A 25,687-nucleotide genomic window follows, 5' to 3' on the forward strand; every position below is an offset into this window, starting at 1 on the left:
CCACAGTAGAGGCAGCATCGGGGACACCCAGTGTCTCCTAATTCTCATGGCCAGGACTCACTGGGCTGAAACAAATACTATTTCTTTTTTTTTTTTTTTTTTTGCAGTTCTTGGCTGGGGCTGGGTTTGAACCCGCCACCTCCGGCATATGGGACCGGCGCCCTACCCCTTTGAGCCACAGGCACTGCCCACAAATACTGTTTTTAATAAGAGTTACTTTCCTTTATATATCTTTCATACTCAGGGCACATGGAGTTTTTAAAAGTCAGGTGTGCAGGGAGGTAACGTTATCTCTGGGTTTAATTCTGGAACAGTAAAGGAAGCACCACAAAGTATTTATCTTCCAAGTTGACTGGGTGCCCTTGGATTGAGAATCAGAGTTCTAAATGAGAGATCAATGTATAAATAGTCTTTACAGGTTACAACTTGGTGAGCCATTAAACAAATTCTTGCTTCAGGGTTACCTTCCTGTCCACACATGTATCTGCCCTACACTGTCACCAAAGTGCTGTTGCATTTTGCAGTTACCCATCATGTGACTGGAGAGGGAGAAGAAAATTGATTCCAAACCCTCACGGTGGGAGGGAGTTGGCAGGAGGGGATCCTGGGTGCAGGCAGCCACCTGAGCAGCCACCTGCTGTAGGCAGCAGGGAGGAGGTTTTCCTGTGAGAGCTGGTCACACAGTGAAAGCCCAGGTCCTTGAGAAGCAGAGAGAATTCATTTTGTCCAGATTGGAGGAGGCAGGACTGATCCTCCTAACCTGAGACTCTGCTGCTTATTCAGTCCACACCACTCGAGTATGTTGTGAACACATTCCTGGTTATGTTGTTGTTTTCCTAGTGCTTTATTTCTATGCCCAGAGCTCTTTGTGAGTAAACCAACACACTTCCAGCCTAAAAAGCAGTTGGACGTAGACAGGAGCTGTGCACTGAACAGAGGGTTGCAACAAGGTTCTCTATTTGGAATATTCTCTAGTAATCCCCTAGTAAGTATCCCAAGAATATGTGATCTTGAGTTCAGGAAAATATGGTTCTTTTCAATGTGAATTTCTTTCCAAGTCAGAATCCATGGTTCTGTGGTATACAGGAACAAGAGCCAGCCTCAGGCTCAAGCTCAGAAAGCACCAGATAAGGGCCACTGTCCATACTGTGCTGGACACCACATTGCCCTGAGCAAAGACGGCTGCTTCCTGACCCCCACCCCCAGGTTTTTTTTTTGAGACAGAGTCTCTCTCTGTCACCTGGGCTAGAGTGCTATGGGGTCTCCATGGCTCATAGCAACCTTGAACTCCCGGGCTCAAGCAATCCTCCTGCCTCAGCCTCCTGAGTAGCTGGGACTACAGGAACACAACAACACCTGCTAATTTTCATTTTCTATTTTTAGTAGAGACGAGGTCTTGCTTTCCCTCAGGCTGCAGCTCAAAGGATCCTCCCACCTCGGCCTGAGCTCAAAGGATCCTCCCACCTCGGCCTCCCAGAGTGTTAGGATTACAGGTGTGAGCCACCACGCTGGTGGCCACCCTCTGATTTCATCACGTCACTCACAGACTGCCCTGGGTCCCCATGACTCTCTAGGAGCCAAGAGGCAAAGACTCTCCATCTTGGGGGGGTGGGAGGGAGAAAGACCCAGCTGGAGGCAGGGAAAGGGTAGAAAAGCTTCTCCATTCACAAAATACATCTGCCTTCACAGTCCATCAAATCACGAGGTAATAAGAACTTTAAAATAAATGTACTTCCACCTGGAAGGATCGAATCTGTGGCTGTTCGCACCTACATGACAACTACTCCAGCAGGTAAGAAAGGGGTTTCCCTTAACATGCAGCTTACCTTACTTTGACTAGTTCCCCAGCTGACTTAGCAATTTCCTAAATAACTTTTGACTTCCAAATTTCCTTCTTTTATCTGACACACATTGTTAAATCTGGCACTATAGTGATACTGGAGACACAGAAGGAAGGCAGAGCTCCTGACCTAGAAGCATCTGCGCAGATCAGTCTGGAGAGTTCATAAAGAGCTCAGTCCCCACTGCTGCATGGAAGGCCGCAGAGCTGCTGGATGGGCCAGGTCCATGCTCTTTCAACGCTGTGAACAGGGAGGCTGGAGGGGAGGTTGGAGGGGAGGCTGCAGGGGAGGTTGGAGGGGAGGCTGCAGGGGATGCTGCAGGGGAGGCCAGAGGGGAGGCTGGAGGGGAGGCTGGAGGGAAGACTGCGGGGAGGCTGCAGGGCGAGGTTGGAGGGGAGGCTGCAGGGAAGGCTGAGGGGAGGCTGGAGAGAAGGCTGCCAGGAGGCCAGAGGGGAGGCTGAGGGAAGGCTGCAGGGGTGACTTTGCACTGCACATGGGAAGGTGAGCTGGACTCAGGCAGACAGAAAGGTGGGGAAGGGCAGCTCCAGCCAGACTAGGGTGTAGCTGGAGTGACATGTGCAGCTTTGGGGACAGTGGAAGATGAGTCTACAGATGTGGACTGGAATCAAGTGTGGTGGGAGCTTTTCAGCAGATTGGTGGAATCTAGCTGAGATGGGTTATAGAACCCTTTTTCACAGGATATCTTATGTGAGAGCTGCATAGGCAGAGGCAGGTGGCTCTGCAGAGGGGGCGGGAGGCTGAGGGACTTGGCTCTGAATGTCCTTCACCCCACAGCACCCAGCTTGGCCCTCCTCTGTGGACCCTCAGCACTATGCTAGGCATGGAAGGGGAGGCGGTGTCCTCATCACCCCGGCTGTCCCTTTGTTCTGTAGATGGTATGACCAAGCCCTGGACCTGAAGCTGTGTGTTCAGGATGGGCCCAGTTCTAGGATCTTCTGATCTGCTCATTTACAGGAACACTTATAAGGTGTCATCTCTATGCTCCTATGTCGGATTTTAGGGATTCAAAGGAGAATAGGAAGAATACAGCCTCTTTCTTGTGGGCCTTATAGTCTGGGCATGAAAACAGATGAGAAAACCAACCAGCCAAAAGACTGTCCAGAGGGAAAGAAGGCATCAAAAACTACAAGTGAGACTGATCCGTGGACTCTGCAGTTTCACTTGGGCCTTGAAGGTCGGCGGCAACCTGAGTGCTGCTCGGAGCCTCCCCTGTGCGAGGACTGATCACGGCTTTGAGCAAACTGTGTTTGTGACACTCCTTACGAGGGAAATGTGAGGGGTGCGGACTGGTCCAGGGGGTGCACAGGGCAGAGCTTCCTGTGAGCACCAGGTGCCTGCCGCCTCCCAGACACAGGGCGGAACCAGCTGCTGAGGCCCGAGCATGCCTTTGAGTGAATCCTCACCAAATACAGCATTCTGCTGAGACACTTTTTACTCATTTCCATCTCATTTTCTGAGTTTTCTTAAAGCACATATGTCCTTTTATGAATTCGCAGCAGGGCTGGGCTTGTTTGTATTGTGACTTCACTTGTTCTGAGCAGATGTGGGCCGGGAGTAGGCCGTATGTAGAAGTCACAGGGCTGCGGAGAGAGGCGGAGTGCAAATTCTCTCTGAAGCATCTGTTTTTTCAGGGATACTGAATTTCAGATGGCAGGCAACATAGTGACCCCATCACTCCTGTCTCTCTTGAGAAGCAGGTGGCCGGATCCCGAGGGTGGGTCTGCCCAGGCCTGGTCTTTGTGGCTGCACTCGGCGGCCGGCGCTGATGTCCTCTTCCCAGTGCTCTCAGATAGCTGAGAAAATTGTGGGTTTCTCTTTTGGGGAGTGACTATCAGGTGCCCTCCCTCCCATTTCGCTGCCGCTGCCTCTTCCCTTGAGCAGCTTGGCCCTCTGTCACCTATCAGGAGAGCCCAGGCCATCTTTACAGATGTGTCTGGAGGAACAGTGATCTGTCTGGGACACATGCATTTCTTTGTGTGTAAGAAGAGACTTGCAATTTCTCTGCCTGAGCCGGCCCAGGTGGACAGTAGCTGCCCGTGATTGGGGGGGGCGCATCATTCTCCGGGGACTATATGAAACAGTTACTGAACTGGACAGGGTTCCAGTTAGAGTTGGGAACAGAGAACTAGCAAGTCCCTGAAACCACAGCACCAACATGTCAATGTGTAAACAGGATGGAAAAAAGCTGCCTTATAGTCAGAAAAGTGACTCCTAAAACAGGTCTCAGAAGTTTGATAATTTGCTATTAAATGTGACCAGCCTATCAGTTTATTCTCTGTGAAAATACTTGAGAGGTTACTGGAGTCTCACATCTCCCATAACATGACGGATTCAAGTGTCACCCTGTCTGGTCACATTGTCTTTAATCATCATCAATAATGCACATTGCTTTTTGATTGCTTTATCGAACAGTGACAATGGTGGTGGTGGTGGTGATGATGATGATGAAGAGTCCACAGGTTGGCTGCTCCCCGAGCCATTTTCAGGCCTCATTAGTCATCTTTCACTGCTGCAGTGGCCTCAGGTTGACCTCCAAGGCTATCTTGGAGGAGAAAGACATTACACAGGGGAAAGGTGAAGCACCTTGTGCCCCCGTCCACCTGTGCCGGCTCCCTGTATGTGGTCTTCCTCTGACACGCGGGTCCTGTGCCCCCGTCCACCTGTGTTGGCCCCCTGTACCTACCCCTCCTTTGACACGGGGGTCCTGTGCCCCCATCCACCTGTGCCGGCTCTTGGTATGTGGCCCTCCTCTGACACATGGGTCCTGTGCCCAGGTCCCCTCGTGCCAGCCTCCTGAACGTGCCCTTCAATGGACATGGGTAAGCTGTGGGGTGCTGGAGCCAGCGTGGCAGCCACCCTTTGCTTTAGAGAGGGATGAGGCATCACTAAGTTCACATGGCCATGGGGAGGCCCCGAGGGTAGTTCTGACCACAGATACATGGGTGTGTGCAGGTCACTGTGACCTGTGCCTGGCACACAGTGTTTAACAAGGACAGCTGAAGTTATTAACAGGGGCTCTGGGCAGGTCCCCAATTCATTGAGCAGGGTTTCCTGACCTGGAGGATGGTGATACCTATTATGCAGGTGGTTACAGGTCCTCACAGGACACATGCCCAGTCCCGGCATCTCACAGGCCCCGCAGTGGGGGCTGTGCTCTCACTCACAGGGAGGTCTCTGAGCAGGAGCCTCAGGAGCGTTTGTGCATGAGCCTTTGCCTCATGGTGGGAGGAAAAGGGCTGGAGGTAGATGGTGTTGGTGGGAGCGTGGAAACCCAGCTGGACCAGCCCTACTACACTGCATGTACTTCTAAAATAGAACCTGAAAAAGCATCCTCTGAGATTTTGAACCTTTGATCTGGAAACTTATGTTCTATCCCACACTTCAATTAGAAATTACGAGAGTGGAGAGAAAGCTTCCATTTTCTCACTCAACTTCTCTTCATGAGACCTGCTGTCCCTCAGCCATGTGACCCTGTGACTGGGCAGAAAGTCAACGGGGCCGGCACAACAGCAAGTGATTCTGCTTCACCCAACATCTCTCAGAGAGGAGGAGGCAGTGCCCCATTTCTAAAGCAGGGGACAGCAGCACCTGTAGAGATGACAGCTCTGAGGGGCTCCCATGGGGGGAGGGCCACCTGGGAACGTGACAGGGCTCAAGGTGAGTGCCACAAGGACCACCTGAGGCCTGGTGCGATCTTCTCAGCCCAGGTGAGACCAGGGCCCAGTGGGAGGGGACACAGTCTCAGCAGATGCCAGGAATCTGGGAGGGAGGGTGAGACCCAGGCATCCCACGTGGTCCTTTCTGCTGAGGACCTTCCCACAGGCACGAGGGGCAGGGGAGAAATGCCATCTCAACTTTTCCCAAACTGGGCTGCCATGCAGTGAGGGAAGGAGCGGGGCCAGAGCCTCAGGGTTCAGGAGACTGGGTGGGGAGAGTCCTTTGAGTGTACAGATTTGTGTACAGCTCCTGTTTCCGGTCCCTCCCATCCGTGACCACACATCTAGCCCTGCCCCCCCTTCTGCCCGCTTCCTACTGCCTGGCCCTCCCAGCTCCCAGGATGGGATCCAGCCTCTTGAGGGCCCACGTATTCCCTTTGTGTTTTAAGGGGTCAGTGTTGCCACCTGCTGGTGTACGAGGACCGCAGGGTGGCCTGCACCTGGTGGCTGTGGCCGAGGTAGTCCCTGTGCAGGGCTGGCAAGACCCTTAGGAACCGTCCTTGCTGAGAGTCTCACCTGGACTGTCCTTGCTGAGAGTCTCACCTGGACTGTGAGAGTCTCACCTGGACTGATGGAGAGTTTCCGGCTAGGCAGCCTCTACTGGGAGCAGTGACAGTGGTGGGTTTTGGCTGAATTCTGTACAAAGGAAGGGCAGTGAATGGAGCAGGGACTGTCTCGGATGCACTGGTGGCTTCCTGAGAGGCATTCCCACCACGGAAGACCTAAGGTGCTCTTGGGTGAACTTGTAGCATTCACATACCTGAGAATTCTGGGCATTAAACAGTCTCAGAAATGTTTTCAAAGGAGATGTTTATATCTATGTTTCACATAGAAGAGAATTTCATTATATAAATTATTCTTTAAAAAGTCTAAGAAATAAGCTGGGGCATTATAAATAATATCTCAAGGTAAATCATTATGGCCAACGGCTATTACTAAATTTATTCAATAATAAAGTAGGAAATGCTTAAAGAGGTAAAGGGACCTAAAGGTGTATGTGTGTGTATGTGTGTCTGTGCATGTGTGTATAAATGTGTACACTGTGTGTCTGTGTGTGTAAATGTATACACTGTGTATCCATGCGTGTGTGTATAAATGTGTACACTGTGTGTCCATGTGTGTAAATGTGTACACTGTGTGTCCGTGTGTGTAAATGTGTACACTGTGTGTTCATGCAAGTGTGTATAAATGTGTACACTGTGTGTGTATTAAGGGGTACACTGTGTGTGCATGTGTGTATAAATGTGCACACCGTGTGTGTATTAAGGTGTACACTGTGTGTCTGTGCGTGTGTGTATAAAAGTGTACACTGTATGTTCATGTGTGTATAAATGTGTACACTGTGTGTTCATGTGTGTAAATGTGTACACTATGTGCCCGTGTGTGTATAAATGTGTACATTTTGTGTCTGTGAGTGTGTGTCTAAATGTGTACATTGTGTGTTTGTGCATATAAATGTGTACATTGTGTGTCTGTGCATGTGTGTATAAATGTGTACATTCATGTGTCCGTGTGTGTGTGTGTGTGTGTGTGTGTATAAATGTGTACATTATATGTAGGTTTCCAATTACTTTTCACGGGGCTTTCTGGAGTCAAATCTATGCTGGGGCCAGTAGTGAGGTCCATTTCATGTTTGTGATGTGTGTTAGTTAGAAACCAGTATGTTCCGCACACCCGTTGCTCTTAGCAAAGCACAGGCACAGCTCGTGTGCAGGAGGACAAAATCCTCCGGCACTAAACAGAGTCCGTTCTGCTGCTGCTGTTCCCTCCCCTCCGGACACCCCTTGTCTTTGCGTCTCGGTGTCTGCCTTCACTGCCTCTCAGAAACTGCCCTCCAGCCCGCAGCTGCTGGCGGGATTGGCCGTGCACTGGTGTCTCTGCAGCCTGCGACGTGATGCTTGTGCCTCTGTCTCCTGGTACAGACCTGCTCTCCCTCAGTCCTCTCCCCTCTGCCAACTTCTCTTCTAGCCCCATTGTCACTTCTGTCTCTGTCTGTGTGTAGCCATTTGACAAAGTTCTGCCTCCAGCCCTTTCTCTCCCTGCACCCCTTGCTTTGCTGGTTCGCTTCTTGCTGGGGCAGGTGCCAGCCAGTGCTGCCTGAGTCCTCCAGTGGCTCCTGAGTGCAGCCTCTGTGAGCCCTGCTGTGAGGGGTGGCCCAAGTGTCCAAAGCAGATGGCCTGGCCATGCAGAGTCCTAGGATGCTGTGGTCAGCTGATTGGACTCCACACAAAGTTCACCTTGTGTGGGCCTCCGGGGGCTAGGGCTGGTACTGGGCAAAGCTCCTCTGTTTCAGTTTCTACCCATCTCCTTGTCTTGGTCCCCCATGCTGTCAGCAGACACCGTGCCTGGGTCATCTCTGTGTCTCTAGTCCCTGCTTAAGTGCAGAGCTAAGGCTGCTTAAATATCACTTCTTTGTGGGGGGAGACAGATAGAGAAAGAGAGAAAGAGAGAAAGAGAGAGAGAACTTTGCCATGGCAGTCTGCTTCTGTCAGTCTCACTGGGATCTGTAATTACTACACGTAGTGTGTATTCATGGGCTCCTTTTCTGGGGTACCTCCTATTTGTGTGATCCGTAGCATTTCCATATGACCCAAACCAAGAGTCAAATCAAAGACTCACCATTCATGACAGCTACAAAGAAAACAAACACTTAGGAATATACTTAACCAAGGATGTAAAAGATCTCCACAAGAACTATGAAAAAATGAGGGAAGAAATTGCAGAAGATGTGAAAACCACCCCTGCTCACGGACAGGAAGAATTAACATTGTCCAAATGTCTGGACTAACCAAAGTGATTTACAGATTCAGTGAGATCCCCATCAAATACCAGTGACATATTTCACAGATCTGAGAAAAATAATTCTATACTTCATTTGGAACCAAAAAAGAGCCTGAGTAGCCAAAGCAATCTTAAACAAAAAGAACAAAGCTAGAGGTGTCAACATTGCCAGACTTCAAACTATACTAGAAGGTTGTAGTAACTAAAACAGCATGGTGTTGGCACAGAACTAAAGGGACAGAACAATGGAATAGAGCAGAGAACCTGGATCTAAAACCATCTACCCACAACCAACTGATCTTTGACAAAGCAGACAACAATATACCCTGGGAAGAGGAAGCCCTATTCAATAAACGGTGCTGGGAAAACTGGACAGCCACATGCAGAAGAGTGAAATGGGACACCCGTCTCGCCATTCACAAAAGTTAATTCAAGATGGATGAAAGACTTAAATGTAAGGCATGAAACCACAGAAATTCTTGAAGAAAATGTAGGAAAATCTCTTTGAGATATTGGCCTAGGCAAATATTTATGACGAAGACCCCAAAGGCAATTATAGCAACAGTTAAAATAAACAAATGGGAATTAACTAAGTTAAAAAGCTTCTTCACAGCAAAGGAAATAATCAACAAATAGACAACCTACAGAATAGGAGAAAATATTCACCGACTAAGGGCCAACATCCAAATCTACAAAGAACTCAAACCATCAGGAACAAACAAACAACCCCAATAAAAGTGGAAAAAAGACAGAAATGAAGTTTTTCAAAAGAAGACAAATGCCAACATGTATGTGAAACCGTGCTCACCTCACTTGTCATCAGGGGAATGCAGATTAAACCACAGCGAGATGGCGCCTTACCCAGTCCAAATGACTGTTACAGTAGCTGCTGGTGTGGATATGGAGGGAAAGCAATGTGTATGCGCTGCTGGTGGGACTGAAAGTCAGTGCAAACTCTGTGGGAAGCCGTAGGAACACTCCTCAAAGAGATGAATGCAGACTTACCATCCAGCCCAGCAGTCCCACCGCAGGGTGTCTGCCCAAAGGGAAAGAAGTCAGTTTATCAAAAACACATCTGCACACAAATGTTCCTGCAGCACAATTCACAAAGTACAGCCTTTTAAAGCCCTTTCAAAGGGAGCTGTTCCTCTAGAGAAGAGACTTCCTTTTGACCAATACCTTCAGAGCCAAAAGTATGCTCTTTGCCTGAGGTTCATCTAGAGGAGAGCAGAAGAGGGGCCCACTGGGTCTTTTGGCTGGGGTTGGGCTGAGAAGCTTCAGAACTAGAACCAGGAACTGCTCATTTGCATTGAGAAAGAACTTGGCCTTGAAGGTGTGAGGCTGGCCCATAGCAACGGGCGGTTACCATGTGCACAGGGTACAGTCTCACAGTCTTCACAAGATAGTGATGCTGCAGAAATTAGGGTTATTTCCATTTACACTTGATGAATCCAAGATCTTGACAGGTTATCAGAATTTTCCAATCTTTTCTAGTTCACATAACACACCTAGAAAATGATAGTATTTGTATGATGGGGAAGGAGGTAATGTGTAAAAGGCTGAGGTTGTTTGCAGGTGGCAGTGATGGGGCTGGGGCTCCTGCACCTCCCAGGAGTCCTGAGGGCTGGGACAGCCATCCCTTGGCACACTGGTAACTTTCAGCAAGCTGTGTGGGGAGGCTCTGGGTCAGGAATATTCCCCAAGTCACACAAGTGAACGGCACAGCAGGGCTTGGATTGAGGCAGCAGCCATGGGGACTGATTTCCTCTGGCCCCCAGATGCTAGATGGGGCTAGGGTGTGTGTGTGTACGCGTGCATGTGTGTTTAGGAGATGAGCAGCTGAAACAACAGGCTCCCTTTTTGATTTCTTGTATTTAATATTTTACTATATTTAGTTGAGATTTTAAAAAGTAATTAAAATGTTACAGAACCATTTTTGATGTATTTTCCTCTAAAGTCACTTCCCTGTTTACTGCCAGAGTAGCTACTACCCATAGGCTTTCTCCCAAATCTTCTCCTAGCTCAGGTTACAGGTGATCTGATCCAAGCCCTCCGTTCTACAGAGGAGGAACATGAGGTGGCCCTGAGCTGCTCCTACAGCTGGAGCTAGGTTTTGGGTGTGCTGACCTCTGACCCAGGCCTGGTGTCCCCTGTGGTGATGACGGCCACGTCTCCCATGCATTTTTGGTTTCTCTGCATTGGGGCCAAGCTCTTCGTCTCCGGGCTCCCTCTGGGCTCTGTGGCACCTCCTGCCACGCAGACTGGATGACATGAGCAGTCCCTCCCAAAGTGCTGGACACTCTGGTGTTCATTCCACTCTGCCAGTGCTTTGGAAGGTGAGAAAGAAGCCCAGGTCTGGCTGGCTTTGCTGGAGGAGACTCATCTCCCCACCAGCAGTTGGAGAAGAGGCACATGATTACTCAGGCTCCCCTCCCTGCCTCCCTGACTGTAGCCCTTTGTGAAGAAGCCACGTGAGCTCCACAGCCGTATCCTCGCTGCTGAAAGGCACAGAAAGAGGCCAGCTTGGAAGCCATCTCCACCACCCGGTTCACAGGAGTTTTGATCTGGAAAAGTGCTCTAGTCAGTGGAAGAGCTGAGGCACAGGCCCTTCAAGACCCATGAGAGTGAATTGTCCTCCACAAGGCTTTAAATACGGGGCTGCCTGGCTCTGCAGCCAGGCGGAGTCAAGTTAGACCTAGCCTTTGCCACTGACCCTCTCATGGCCTGGACAAGTCCCCTGACTTTTCTGAGCTCAGTCACAACGTTTGGGCATCTGTTGGCTGTGCAAACAGTGTTCAGCTGGTCCCATGCACATTGGAAGTCCTCGAGAACTTTGGTTATTGTGATGAGCTGCAAAGCAGGGATGTGAGCACCCACCTAATGGGTTGAGAGGATTCAGTGAAGTGAGGTACGGGGAGCACAGGATTTTCCTAGTAATAGTGAAAATGATAGCAGTGATGATAAAGCCTCGCATTTACTTTGAGACATTCTGAGCATCAGGGCAGCTGCTGTTGTCAGTGAGGGTTTGGTGCAGGGTCGTGCACTGGGCAACATCTTGGAGGCTGGTCCTCCACAGCCTGGGGACTGGCTGCATCGGCTCATTGTGCCTTTTCCTCCCCACCCTCCAGGGTGTTAAGAGCAGCTCTCAGAGGCGTTGGGGGTGGGGGGAGGAAACAAATGTGAGTTTGGGGAATGTCTGAGTGGTGTCAGATCACGGAGAAGGGTTTGCTAAGGACCAACACTCTGGTTCACCTCTCAGGTCTGACTTCCATCTCAGGAGGGAAACAGGTTCATTGTTCTAAAAGAAAAAGCAATAAAGGAACTTGTTGGATTATTTGTGGAGACTGAACTTTACAAGCCTTTCCTGGTCGTGAACGTCCAACCTGCGGTGAGTGCTGGGATGGAGGCTACACTTAGCAGGGGTCTGTGGCCCCTAGGCCAGGAGGGGCAGGAGCCCCCCTGCAGAGCAGCACCTGCTGGGCAGGACAGGGCTCTGTCCCTCACCTCCAGGGCGTGCGCAACGAGGGCTCACCTGGAGAGGGCTCAGAGGTAGCAGAGAACTGTGAGGACAGGAGAACAGTCACACACGGTGATGCTAAACCGTGAACTGAGCCACGAAAAACACTGCTCCGTGTGATGCCCTTTGTTGCCTGTTATAGCCCATCAACAGGAATTGACTGAAATTTGTTATCCACATCAATGAGAAAGGTTTTCAGGACCCAGACCTCTCAGAGGCAGCTGGGTGAGATGGAGGCACATGAGCGCTGGAGTCCTGCAGTCTTAGACTGGAGCTCTGAGTCGCTGCACAGCTTCTGGGAAGCGCTCTAACATCTGACCCTCTGGCCCCTCATCTGGGGAGCAGCCCTGAAGTCACTCGATCACTCTGGGTGCTGGGGGAGGTGCTGCGTGCAAGTGCCCCTCACAAAGCTGCGTTCAGTATTTCTGTTTCCACTTTCACTTTCTGTCACTAAAACTATTGTAAAACCCACTGTTCTAAGGGCATCATTTCGGAATCATTCTCCTTCCTTCTGTGTCTCTTATGGGCTAGAAAGAGCATTTCTCCTCTCTCTCATCTGCCCACACCCACCGTCCATCCGGCGTCCTTCCCACCTGCACTGTCAGGGACCAGGGCCTCACCACCACCGCCTGTTTATATCCTGTGTGCGCAGCCCACTTCCCGCCCCCTTCCCTCTCTGCCCTGTGTTAACAGAGTGATGTCTGGCCCTGCCACTCTTACTGTCTACAGAGTGACACCCTTCCTGGCTTGGCTCCCAAATCCCTCCCTCTCTGTTTGGTAAATTATCCTGATGGACCATTTTGGTCGGGCAAAGAGCTTTAGGAGAATGGCCAGGATGAACTTGGAGAGTGGTGAAGAAATAAGTAAACTGCTTGGATAGAGTTTTAGGCTTGGGTGTGAGCAGGCTGGGAGGAGAAGGCCAGACTGGAGGAGAAAGGCTGCACACCAAGGGGGCTGGAGCCTGGAGCCGAGAAGAGCCCTAGAGGGGCGTCCACGAGGGCTGCGTACTGTGCCCCCGTCTCTGGTGTGCACTCACCACGGAGCCCACTGCACGCACTGCCTTTGGGGGCAGGATCAGGTGGCTTCTAGTCTGGTGAAGAAGAAATGGGGCAGCAGACAGACCTTGGGAGCAGCGGCTGAAGTAGAAGAGTAGGGAAAAGATGGGGTTACAATGCTCTGGATTCATTTTTTTAAATTATTTTTTAAAAATTTAGATTAATATGAGGGTACAGACCATTAGGTTACAGTGTTTGCATTTGTTAGGTAGAGTCCGTGTTGTGGATGCGTCCCACACCCAGGAGGTTGCCACATATCCTTCCACTGTGCCCAGTAAGAGGGAGCTCATCCCCCTTCTCCTCTGCCCCTCCCCCCAACTTGAGTTGAATTGAGTTTTTCTCTTATGTGGGTGCAAATTAGATCATCTACTGGCTTCATATTAGAATTGAGTACATTGGATTCTTGCTTATCCATTCGTGTGATACTTTACTAAGAAGAATGTGTTCCACCTCCATCCAGGTTAATACAAAGGATGTAAAGTCTCCATCTTTTAATGGCTGAATAGTATTCCATGGTGTACATGTACCACAGCTTGTTAATCCGTTCCTGGTTTGGCGAGCATTTAGGCTGCTTCCACATATTGATGACTGTGAATTGAGCTGTGATAAACAGTCTAGTGCAAATATCCTTATGATAAAATGATTTTTTTTCTTCTGGATAGATGCCTAGTAATGGGATTGCAGGGTCAAATGGGAGGTCTAGCTTGAGTTCTTTGAGGGTTCTCCATACTGCCTTCCAAGAAGGTTGTACTAGTTTGCAGTCCCACCAGCAGTGTGAAAGTGTTCCCTTCTCTCCACATCCACGCTCAAAATCTGCAGTTTTGAGACTATGATGTTGGCCATTCTCATTGGGGTTAGGTGATATCTCAGGGCGGTTTTGATTTGTATTTCTTTGATGATCGGGGATGATGAACATTTTTTAATGTTTATTGGCCATTTGTCTGTGTTCCTCAGAGAAGGTTCTGTTCATTTCTTTTGCCCAGTGATCTAAGGGATTGTTGGCTCTTTTTTTTATTGATTAATTTCAGCTCTCTGTAGATCCTAGTTATCAATCCTTCGTCAGATTCTTAATATGCAAATACCTTTTCCCATTCTGAAGATTGTCTATTTGCTTTGATTGTTGCATCCTTAACTGTCCAGAAGGATAACTTTCAGTTTAATTAAGTCCCATTTGTTTATTTTTGTTGTTGCAATTGCCACTGAAATCTTCTTCATAAAATCTTTCCCCAGTCTGACATCATCAAGAGTTTTCCCCATAATTTCTTCTAGGATTTTTGTCATTTCATGTCTTAGATTCAAATCTTTTATCCATCTTGAGTCAATTTTTGTAAGTGGCAAAAGGTGTGGGTTGAGTTTCAGTCTTTACATGTGGGTACCCAGTTATCCTAGCACCGTTTGTTGAATAGGGATTCTTTTCCCCACTGTATGCTTTTGTTTGGTTTATCAAAGATCAGATGCCAACTAGAGACTGCTTTCATCTCTTGGTCTTCTATTCTGTTCCATATGTCTGTGTCTCTGGATTTATTGGGGGGGGGCTTTAGGTTTTCCACTTGTAAATTGATTGGAAATCAGAACCAATTTTATGAAAATATTTTAGAACAAATCGGCCTCGGTAGACTGGAGGGCTGTGGGGTTGGTTACACATCCATCGTAGATGTGGAGCAGCAGCCAGTTTTCCTGTCTTCCCTATCAACAGAAAGGGTGGGCTGCATGGCCAGTTAGAAGATGCCGTGCTCAGCCACGCCTCAGCTGCCCCTGATGTCAGCTGTTAGGCCAGCATCAGTGGCAGCTACGGGAAGGACTTAGGAGAAAGCATTTTTTTTTTTTTTTTTTTTGTAGAGACAGAGTCTCACTTTACCACTCTTGGTAGAGTGCCATGACGTCGCACGGCTCCAGTACGCGATTCTCTTGTCTCACCCTCCCTAGCAGCTGGGACTACAGGCGCCCGCTACAACACCTAGCTATTTTTTGGTTGTAGTTTGGCCGAGGCCAGGTTTGAACCCACCACCCTCGGCATATGGGGCCGGCGCTCTACTCACTGAGCCACAGGTGCCACCCGAGAAATTATCTTTGAAAGGCAGAGGATGGCCTGCCTCGATGCCCCCCTCTTCTGGGTGCCTTTGTAACGCAGGCCCCCTGACTGGGGCTCCAGCAGCCTCCTGGGTCTTGCTGCCTTGCCGTGAAGCTAAGTGTCTGGAATAAAGGGGCCTGTGTTGCAGCAGATTCCTTTCCCCGGGAGGGAAATGAAATCATGTCTTGTTCTGGTATTCTGTTGTCTATAGTCGAACCTCATCTCATCTGCTGTTGCTGTAGCACAGCAGCAAATGCTTAGGGCGTGAGCTCTGGCATCAGTTTCACCTCACAAGCAGGAGCCTAAGCTAGTCACCAAGCCTTTCAGTGGCTTTGCTCTTCTCACCTGTAAATTTGGTGGACTATGCTCCCCACATACGGTGCTGTGAGGATGAAGTAAAACGTGTTCAGTGCCTCAAACTGTTTGCGTACCTTGGTATCTGCTGGTGCTATTATTACTATTATTACTACTATTAATTATTGGTGTTCATCTCCATCAGTGAGCAGTGGGTCCATCAGGACAGAGACAATTTCTTGCCTGTTTTTGGCTCTGCCCCAGGACAGGTATATGGGGGAGCCCAACACACTACATCTTAGTACACCCTTGCCGCCCGTCCTTGTGAGTAGATGACATCACCGGCATCGTGCCCCAGGCAGGGGCACACCGTGGGTGCTTCTGTCACTTACTCCTTACCGAAGCCATTGGAGACCCGGCTTACAGGGAGCTCCCAGAACCTGTGTGAGCCTGGGAGACCTTCAGACCTATATTGAGTCTGAGATTCAATTTCAATAATATTAAAAGAGAACTGGATATTAACTTAGAAAGAACTCAGACCTGCCACTCAACTTCATAGAAGGCTCCTGGGGCTTTGAACGGTCAGATATCTCGGCTTGCCGGCTCTGCTCTGCCTCCCCCAGCCAACCAAGCTGGGGGTAGGGGGAGCTCCATGAGCCCCCCTCCAGTTTCGCCACAGGCTCCCCTCACTTGTATAATCAGCAATAGGCGCAAGGGCTCTTTGGGTTTGGCCAGGGCGTGGGTTCTGGGTGTGGCCCCTGAGCTATTAAAGAGGAAATGGGGCCTTTCAAAGCACAACTGCTTCCTCTGAAGACTTTCCCTCATTGTGGCAGGGCTGTGGGCAACCGTGGTGTGGGCAGGACTGGAGGGGGAGAGCCCTCCTTCCTCTCTCTCTGAGTCAGATGTGTTTTACATCATAAGCAGGTTTGCACAGCATGGCAGATGATGCCATGAGGCCAGGAAAAGCCTTGAAGATTCTCTATCCAAACAGCTACTATCTGAATGAGATTCCCCCCTTGAGGATGTGGCTGCAGCCCCCATCCCTGCTGCACAGAAGTCTCCAGGGACATTAAAGCAGCTCCAGGCCCAGGTCCTGCCTTATTCATCTGAATTAGGGTCTCTGGGAGTGAAGCTGGGCATCAGTGTTTTTAAAAAGAAACAAACAGAAATCAAAAGAAAATTAACATACAAGCCATAAACAGGGAGAAAGAATTTGCAAAAACATGTCTAATAAGGGACTTGTGTCCAGAATGTATAAAGAACTCTTAACAGTTAATAATAACAAAACAAAGAACCTAATTTAAAAAAGAACAAAAGATTTAAGTAGACACTTCACTAAGGAAGACAAAGGGTTGGCAAATAAACCATGAAAAGATATTCAAGATCATTTGTAGTTAGAGAAACACAAGTTACGTCCACACTGAAATATTACTATGCACCTTTTAAAATGACAAACAGGCTCGGTGACCGTAGCTCAGCGGCTCTGGCGCCAGCCACATACACCAGAGCTGAAGAGTTTGAACCCGGCCCAGGCCTGTTAAACAACAATGACAACTACAACCAAAAAATAGCTGGGCATTGTGGCGGGCACCTGTAGTCCCAGCTACTCTGGAGGTTGAGGCAGGAGGATTGCTTGAGCCCAAGAGTTTGAGGTTACTGTGAGCTGTGATGCCACAGCACTCTACCGAGGGTGACAAAGTGAGTCTCTGTCTATAAAATAAAGTAAAATAAAAAATAAAATAAAATAACAAACAAAGCCACCACAAAAAACCCCTGATACTTCTGAGCTGGCTAGGGTCAGAGCATCTGGAGATCTCATAATAGCTGGTGTGAATAGAAAATAATACAGCCACTTTGGGAAAGAGTTTGGCCTCTTGTTACAAAGTTAAGCGTTCACTTACGACACAAACTAACAATTCCAGTCTTGGTATTTACTCATAGGGAAGCCTAACTTGTATTCACACAGAGCCCTGATGGTGAACGGTGTGCACACAGGTATATTCATACGACAGGCTGCCATCATGGGAAAAGCCCCTAATATGTGAATGAATTTTACGTTCATTTCACTAAGTGAAAGGAAGCAAATACCAAAGGTTGTTTAGTGGTGATTTCACTTGTATAATGTGCTGGAAAAGGTGGAACTGTGGGGAGGGACTGGAAACTGATCTGTGGGTGTGGGGCTGGGTGGGGGAGGAGCTAACGGCCAAGAGGCTGTGCAGGGGTCACCCTGGACGCCGGCTTCTCCCTGTCATGTGTTTGGACGCAACTGTCCGTAAGACTCAAAAGTGAGTCCCCAGGAAAAAATCTCTCAGGGGATTTAAATTCATTGTTAGGGTTGAGAGATTTGGCACAGCAGATTGGGATCTCAGCTCTGTCCTTTAAACTTTGGTTTCCTCCTTGTAAAGTCAGAGACCATCAAACCCACCTCAAAGAGACATTCCGAGCTTTAAATGCCACAGTACCCAACAAGCACTAACAAAGGGCTTGGCACAAAATGACAGTAGCCATTTATTTAGTGCCATGTGCCAGGAAGTTGTAATATAGAAATTATTGCCTTCAAATTGGAGAAACAGGCCTGGAAAGTCCTGGAACTTGCTCAGCATCACACTAGTCGGGGGCTGGCCAGGTCCATGTCCCAAACGAGCACCGTGGGGTCTGCGGACGGTCCCACCCTCCAGCTGCCAGCCCAGCCTCCGTATTTTTATTCAATTGCTAGCTGTGATGTCACCTGTGAGGCAATTCACAGGGTCCTCGTGGTCAGGGGGTGGGGTCAAAAGGTGGGATCTAGAGAAGACTGCGTCATCTTCACCAGCGGGGCAGGGCCCTCGGGTGGGAGCCCCGGCTGCATGCCAGCCTTTGTCCCCATCACTGTTCTCTTCTATAGGGTAGCACGTTTAGATCCAGAACCATAAATCATAATGAGTACATTTCTTTGTCAGAAAAATTTGGAAATAATTGCAATTATTTTAATAGAATTTCAAGTATTTATAAAATTCATTCATGTGAATAATTTATCTTTATCTAAAAGGGAGAAAAAGCCTCTATTCTGTAGAAACCTCCATTATTAGGATATGAATACGTGTAAGAGTGTGACTCCAGGAAAAGGGGACAGCAGTAAAATCACCAGGGAGGGTGAGTCAGGATGGGAGACTAAGGTCCTCAGTCTGGAAATACCCCCTCGTCATAGGGAGTCACCAGCTACAGACCAGCCACCTCCTGGCTGCATGCGTGCAATCTATCTTTGCGTCCTACGTGAGTGACGGCTGTTTGACCTGGAGGGTGACATGAAAGTAGTGATATTCCTTGGATAGCGTGCTCTGGTACAAAGAGCCCCCAACATAGAGTTCCTACTTCTGACACATTGGAGAGACCAAGACAGCCACTATCATACCTGGGTGACACCCAGGATCTGTGACCCAACCCCCAGCAAAGCCTCATACTTTTACAATATCATCACCAAAAAGCAGGGAGGTTTGTGTTTTTCAAGCTGTTTCTTGACCGGCTGCAGCAATTCTGGGAGGTGCGGTGTGGACTGCAGCTCAGAGGAGGGAGAAGGAAAAGGTCACAGGGGCTCCCTATGGACGGTCAGCCTGCTGAGGGCCTGGCAGGTGGCTCTCTGTGGCTCTCAGTGGCCTCACACCTCCCAGCTCATCTTTCTTGTCCTCAGAGGCCAGTTTGAGGCTTATCAAACTGTCACATCAGCTATATTGACTTGTCATCTTGCTGTCTGTCCCTTGTTTGTGGTTTATGTTCTAGCACGTCCTTCCCTGACCCCAGAGGGACCCACTTACCTTCCAGTAAAAGGGAGATTTAAATGGAAGTAGAGCCATTAGGATGTGATAAGGACAGAGAAGCTGGGAGGCGTCTGGGGCACCAGAATTATTATTTGTATTGAAAAACCCAAGAACAGGCAAGCTGTTATAACTGACTAAAGCCCAGCCCCCATTTCTCCAGCAAAGGGAATATCACCAGCCACACTCCCCAGCTCTGTGCCGCCCAGGCAGGCTGAGTGGGGCCGCCTGGCACCCTGCTTTCCCTGGACTCACCTGACAGTATGGAGGCCACAGCTGCGATGATGAAGGACACGATGACGCCAGGTCCTGCCATCTCCTTGGCCACCAGGCCGGACACCACATACATGCCGGTGCCCACACAGCTGCCCACGCCGAGGGAGATGAGGTCGACGGTGGTGAGCACCTGGGCGAGCTTAGTACCATGAGCGGTGGTGGTCCCGGTGCTCTCCAGCATGGACTCTACCGGCTTGGTACGCAGGACGCGGGCGTGCATGGCGTACCAGGCGGCCCCCCAGCGGGCCCGCCAGGGGTCCAGTGAGCTCAGGAAGCCACTCATCTTGGGAAAGGGGTGCAGTGCAGGCCAGCGGACAGGAGAGGGCTGCAGAAGCCTTACCGGGAGGTGCTGGAGCTCATCTAGAGAAGAGGGACCTCCCTTTCAGGAACAGCCATGAGGGACCTGCAGCAGCCTCCTCCTGGGTATGGACATCTGTGGGAGAAACACAGGAGAGGGGAGGATGAGATGGGGGGACACACCACGTTGGATGCACGGCTGGGGGATGGCGTCCTGGACTCGCAGGCTGGCCCATACTGTGTGCCCATAACCTGGCAGGACTCCCTGGGGTCCGTTTCCCCTTGCTCTCCCCTCCAGCCTTAAGTGACAGCCTACAGCTTGCACCGTGCCCCAGTCATTCCAAAGGGAACAGTTGAGTCGGGCTCTGCCTCTCACTGCCTGGGGCCAGGGGCAGGAGACTTCCCTTCTCCCTCCTTGGTTTAGAAGATTAAATAAGAACTTAATGGCTATGGGAGCTCAAGGTGATGCCTGGGTGCAGAAACGCTCCTGTCTCCCTTCCTCCTCGTGCTGCCTCTGTGGCTCTGTCAGCACCTGATCTGTGATTATTTGGTACACTTTTGGGGGTGCCATATCCTCCTTTTTTGCATAAGGAGGTAAAATTAGATCCAGGAGTCTCAAGAGGTCAATGCTACTCATGAGGCTGTTTTGTAACTTAGTTTTTAAATGAAATGACAAAGGTTGTGGTCATCCTTTTGCTCTCAAAGATCAGGGTGGCAGAGAGTGCCTGGCCTACTGGGGGTGCTGTGAGATTCTAAATGTGCAGGCCACTGTCAGGCGACTATCAGGTATCTCTCTCAGTGTCTCTGTGGGTGGAGAGCCCAGTTATGATGATCCAAGCATGGAAACTCCCTTTACCATACGAACAGGTGGATGTTTGGCAGTCTTAATATGCAAGTCCATTGAATTTCCCAGGAAGGCAATTATAGAATAAGTCAAAGGAAGACTGTAATGTGTGTTGTTTGGAACCAAGAGGAATTGTTCATCGTTTCAGAAGACCAAGACCCCCAGCTGAATGCCGCCCTGGCACACGTTTCTCATGCAGACACCTGTCACATACTGACGTCTGGAGATTCCTCATGTAGCTCCAGCCCCTGGCAGCTTCGCATGCATGTGCCTGGATATTTATCTACATAGCAAAATACTCTATGGCTGGCTGCCCACAAATTTCACTTCAGCGTACCACAGAGGGCATAACTACATATTTCTTATGAAAAGTGCTGTGGAGTAGGGCAGAGTTGACAATGAGAGTCAGGTAACTTCTAATGTTAAATTAGAAAATGCAAATATTATATGAAGCTGTTTTCTTTGCAAGAGGAAGCCTTATAAAATTTATAAATGTATAGAATTTTTGAAGTACAGCCAAACGTTTGTCCAAGTGCTGTGCTGATGAGCCTAGGATGTTCAGGTAATCGTAAGTACCATCTACATACTCCGCTAATATTATTAGCTAATACTGCTTAGCGCTTAGCGCAGCACTTGTCGCTTGTAAAGGCTTCGCAAACACTAATTCAGAAGAATGAGGTGAAATGTGGCAGTTTGGTTCACAGGTTCAGGTTACAGTCCTGGTTTAATAACCTCCCAGATTTGACAGTGTTGCTTCCTGCCGTGTCTTTACTCGGACAACACCTTGATTGTCACTGAGGTTGGACAGTGTCACTGTGTATACCAGTGTTGTGTAAAGCCTGGAGCGTCTGCATTCCTCTCACGGCCCCCTCTGCTCGGCCCAGCCTTCCTCTTCCTCCTCCTCTTCTTCTTTCTACTGAAGAGTTCCAGATTCGTTAGAAAACATACTCCATGTATACCAGGAAGACCGCTGGAACACCTGCTTTGGTTGCGGTCTTGTGGGACGTGAATGTGCACATCTATTTGGCTTTAACTCAGCACACGCTGAGCATTGTGTGGGCCGAGCACACAGGTGTGCAGACACACACCCCCCAGCCCCACAGAGCTTACAGTCTAGGACAGGAGACAGTGGACATCCAAATCACAATGCAAGTGAGAAAGTTTGGGCTTTCTTTTCTGAAAGCTTATCTGCTATTATTTCTCTTATTACAAAAGCATCGCATGTCTATTGCAGAAAAGCCAGACAATATAAACATAAAACCACATGCGTAAATAAAGCACTACTCAGCTAGCAGCAACCTTTAACACTCGATTTATATTCTTTTGGACCCTTTCTGCAGAAGTGTGCAGACACATTTATTCATATGGATACTTGTGTGTGGGTTTGTGTTTTATGAAATGAGATTATAGCATTTATTCTGACTTTAAACTTCCTTGTGTTGTCTAACAATACATTGGAATGTTTTCACACAGCAATAGCTATGCAGACATCATTTTTCATGGCTGGACAGTCACTCCCTGTTGTGGCTGCAATGTTCTTATTCAGAAAACTGGCCTGTCGCTTTAGTTCCATTTCATTCATTCAAGAAAATACACACGGCATCTTCTCTGGACCAGCCCAGACTCCTGGATGAGCTGCCTCTGTGAATGAGGCATCCCAAGTCCTGCTCTAAGGGACCCATGCTGGTGAGGAGATAGCACACAGGCTGACAAGCAAAGCCAGACCGTCCCCAACGGGGTCAGGCTACACTGTGGGCTGCACTTGTGTGTTGGGGCGCTGACCCCCACTGCTGAGAAGGTGCCCTTCTTTGCAGACAGTGTCATTACAGTTGTGAGTTGTTAGGAAGAGGTGAGGCTGAAGCAGGGTGGGCCCTGAGCCACCACGATGGGTGTCCTTATAAAAAGAGAGGTTTGGACACATAGCCTCACACACAGGGAGGATGCCAGGGGAAGGTGAAGGCGAGAGAGGGCTCCCACAAGCCAGGAGTGCCCAGATCCCCTCAACCCACCAGAAGCTGAGAAGATTCCTGGGACAGCCTCTGCCTCACAGCCCCTGGGGAAGCTCGCCCTGCTGACAGCTAGATTCTGTGTGTCTAGAGTCCAGAATGGTGCAACCACAGACTTTTCTTGTTTAAGTGACCTGGTCGGTGGCACTTTGTCATGGCAGCCCCAGCAAATGGGTCCAGGCCACAGAGGAATTGAAACAGGGCGATGGGCAGGTGGGAAGGTCTCTGGACAGGACACAAGCTCCTGCAGGGTGGGTGGGGCCAGTCACACCAGTAGGGCTGGGGGACAGCAGGGGTGGCCTCTGCCAGGACCTGAGTGAGGATGTAAGTGACAGTTCTACTAATTTAATGCTCACAACAAATCTGCCTTCACAGATGAGGCAGAGGAGGCAGGACAGGGCCAGCCCCTTTCCCAGAGTCCTAGAGCAGAACTCCTGGGCCCTGACCCTGCACAGGACAGCACCTGACCCCACTCCCCTGCTCGGGGCACACAGGGCTCAGCCTGCAGAGGCTGGTGAGCAAGGCCTACAGCTGGACTCTGAGCACAGCAGGAGCCTGTGGAGGCTTCATTCAGGACAGCAGCCTCAGGTGACTCTCGTTTCCAAAAGCTCCTTGCAGCCACCATGGAACAATGGGCCAGGGACCTTTAATCGGCCTGGGATGGATGTGGAAAGGTGAGTGGCCTGCTGCGGGAGGCCAACAGGTAAGCAGAGGTCAGCCAGCAGTGCTGATCCAAGGCAGGGCCAGGACAGGAGGGAAGGACAGCCCAGGAGAGGAGGGGAGGACGACCCAGGAGAGGAGGGGAGGATGGTCCAGAAGAGGAGAGGGGGATGGCCCAGGCAGAGAACAGTTTCACGATGGGAGCTGCTGGGAACAGGGAGGGTGACCCTGTGCAGGCACTGCTGAAGGAGGCCTTGAGATCTGTTTTCTGAGGCCAGTGAATGGGTGTCCCACCTTCAGACCCCTTGGCAATAGCGCTTCCTCTCAGCAGCATATGGAATTCATTACCCAGGGATCTCCCAGAGTCACTGCCCCTGGGCCCAGCCTGAATGCTCCTAGGCACTGTCTGAGGTGTGCCCTGCACCTGTGGCCTGTACGCAGGACCCCTCTGAGCTCCCAGGCGGCTCCAGATGGCAGGCAGGCTGAGGTCCCTTGTCCTGTGGGTGATATAATGCCCTAACTCCATTTTGTACACAGAGCCAGACTTACTCCATTTTGCTAAGGACTTTGCTAAGGGCTTTCAATACTCCCACTTTAAGCTCAGCGGAAAGCTGCAGAGTTTAGCAAAAACTGCACAATCTATGAAACCACAGCTCTCCCTTGTAAGCACTGCCTTTACCCTATGGTGCTAACCTTGCAGATGTTGGCCTTTATGAAACTCGCTTACAATAAGGACTCCCCCTCCCCTACTGAAAGCACCTTATAAAAAGTTTCTGCCCCTGCCTCTGGGGTCGAGAGACTTTGAGGCCCAAGCCTGCTCTTGACTGCCAGCCAATGAAGGACCCCCAGTTAATTTAGATTCAGTGTGCTGGCATTTCTCAATTCCACTCACTTCGGGTGTAACAGTGACGGCTGTGACTGTCACTCCAGGAGATAACCCCGATGCCTGTGCGGGTCACAGGGACACTGAGAAATAAACCAGCCTCCTTAGGGAGTCCCTGGCTCCCATCCGAGCTCCACACTCCTGGTAAGTAGAAACTGTGGTGGAAATGTGGAGAATCAACTGAAGCAAAGGTGAGGGCGGCAGGACCCTCCAAGCCGTGTGATGGGAGCGTGGCCTTGGGACGTGTCCTCTCTTGGTAGGAAATTTACTGGACAAACAAAATGTACAACAGAAAACATGCTCTGGGTGACTCCTGACAATGTCCATATTCATCCCCCCAGACTGTGTCAGCCTCAGAGTGTTTTGGAGGCTCACTGCTGCTGTCTTCCCAAGAGGAGCAGTAAGTGTGTGCTGTGTTTTCTCCACCACTTTAGCTCAGATGTCTCAAAATGCTTCCGGCTCTGATGGAGAAAGGTTCGTAGGCCCCTGGGGAGAAGGGCCAGCATCGGGGTGTTGCTGGCACACGGCAGGGTCAGTGCCTCCAAGTATGACGATGGGAAAAGCAGGTTTATTTCAGGATGAAAATAATTATGGTTTAGAAGCTCACTGAATAAATAGGATTACCAAATGAGGGTGGAGCCTGCCCTTGGAGGTGAGGAGAGGAAGGAAATGAGGGCTCCCAAAACAGTAAACAGCTCACGTCACTCCCACCTGGTGTCGCAAATACACAAAGGGATTCCACCCCCTACCACCCCCAACAGTATTCCCGACCAGCAGTTATCCAGCCTTTGTGGGAATGTGGAGGGCAGCAGCCTTCCTGGTGTGGACAGTTATGATTGCTACAAAGTTCTTCCCATCAACGTCCCAGGCAAAATGAGGCTACAGTTAGAGTGAACGCTGCATGGAGGCTGCAGGCTCCGAGGGTCTAGTTTCTAGCAAATGCTGTACGGAGGCTGCAGGCTCTGAGGGTCTAGTTTCTAGTAAACGCTGTATGGAGGCTGCAGGCTCTGAGGGTCTAGGTTCCCCGGTGGCGCAGGGTGCTGAGACCCCTGTCCATCTTGTATCCAGCCTTGGCCCCTTGCTGCCCCCTCTTCTGTGCTGAGCTCCTGGCTTACGGCTAAGGACACAATTCAGGAGCGGGTCCCGGGGTTCAAATTCCGTGTCTGCCCTCACTAGTAAGCAGTCTTTGGCAAAGCCTCCCTGAGCTTCGGTTTTGCCATCTGTAAAATGGGCTGGCAATGGCACCAAGCCCCCAGGTTGTGAGGAGGAAAGAGTTAACACCTGTGGAACTCTGGCACGGAGACTGGCATCCAGCGTGTGCCACAGGAGGTGCAGCCAGTGTCACCTGCTGTGGCCCCCCAGGGTTTCTGCCCCATATTTCTGGCTGCCCCCACCTCCTCAGGCAGCTCCCGAGGGTTGACTTGCTGCCCAGTCCCCACCAGGGCTTTTTCCTACTGAACCTTCCCTGGGCTCTCCTGGCCACAGACCATATTTCCTGGAACCTTCACTCAAGGGACGCCTGCTTTCCAAGTCGCAGAGACCAGCTTGCCTCCTCCCGCGTCTCCTCACCTACAGGGGCTCCTCAGCGGGCCTGCCCAGGCCTTGGGAGTCTCGTCTCCTTTCACTCTGCCAAG

General features: G+C 50.1%; 1 protein-coding gene across 1 annotated transcript in view; it reads right to left on the reverse strand.

Moving 5' to 3' along the window:
- The window catches only part of SLC7A14 (solute carrier family 7 member 14), a 107,337-nt gene that overhangs the window by 38,037 nt on the left and 43,613 nt on the right, over positions 1–25,687 (reverse strand). The window contains exon 2 of the mRNA XM_053600399.1: positions 19,343–19,796. Within this exon, the coding sequence (XP_053456374.1) occupies positions 19,343–19,646 (304 nt within the window). The 5' untranslated portion in view covers positions 19,647–19,796. The remainder of the gene's footprint in view (positions 1–19,342; positions 19,797–25,687) is intronic.

The sequence above is a fragment of the Nycticebus coucang genome, chromosome 8 (assembly GCF_027406575.1).
Source record: "Nycticebus coucang isolate mNycCou1 chromosome 8, mNycCou1.pri, whole genome shotgun sequence".
Lineage (NCBI taxonomy): Eukaryota > Metazoa > Chordata > Mammalia > Primates > Lorisidae > Nycticebus > Nycticebus coucang.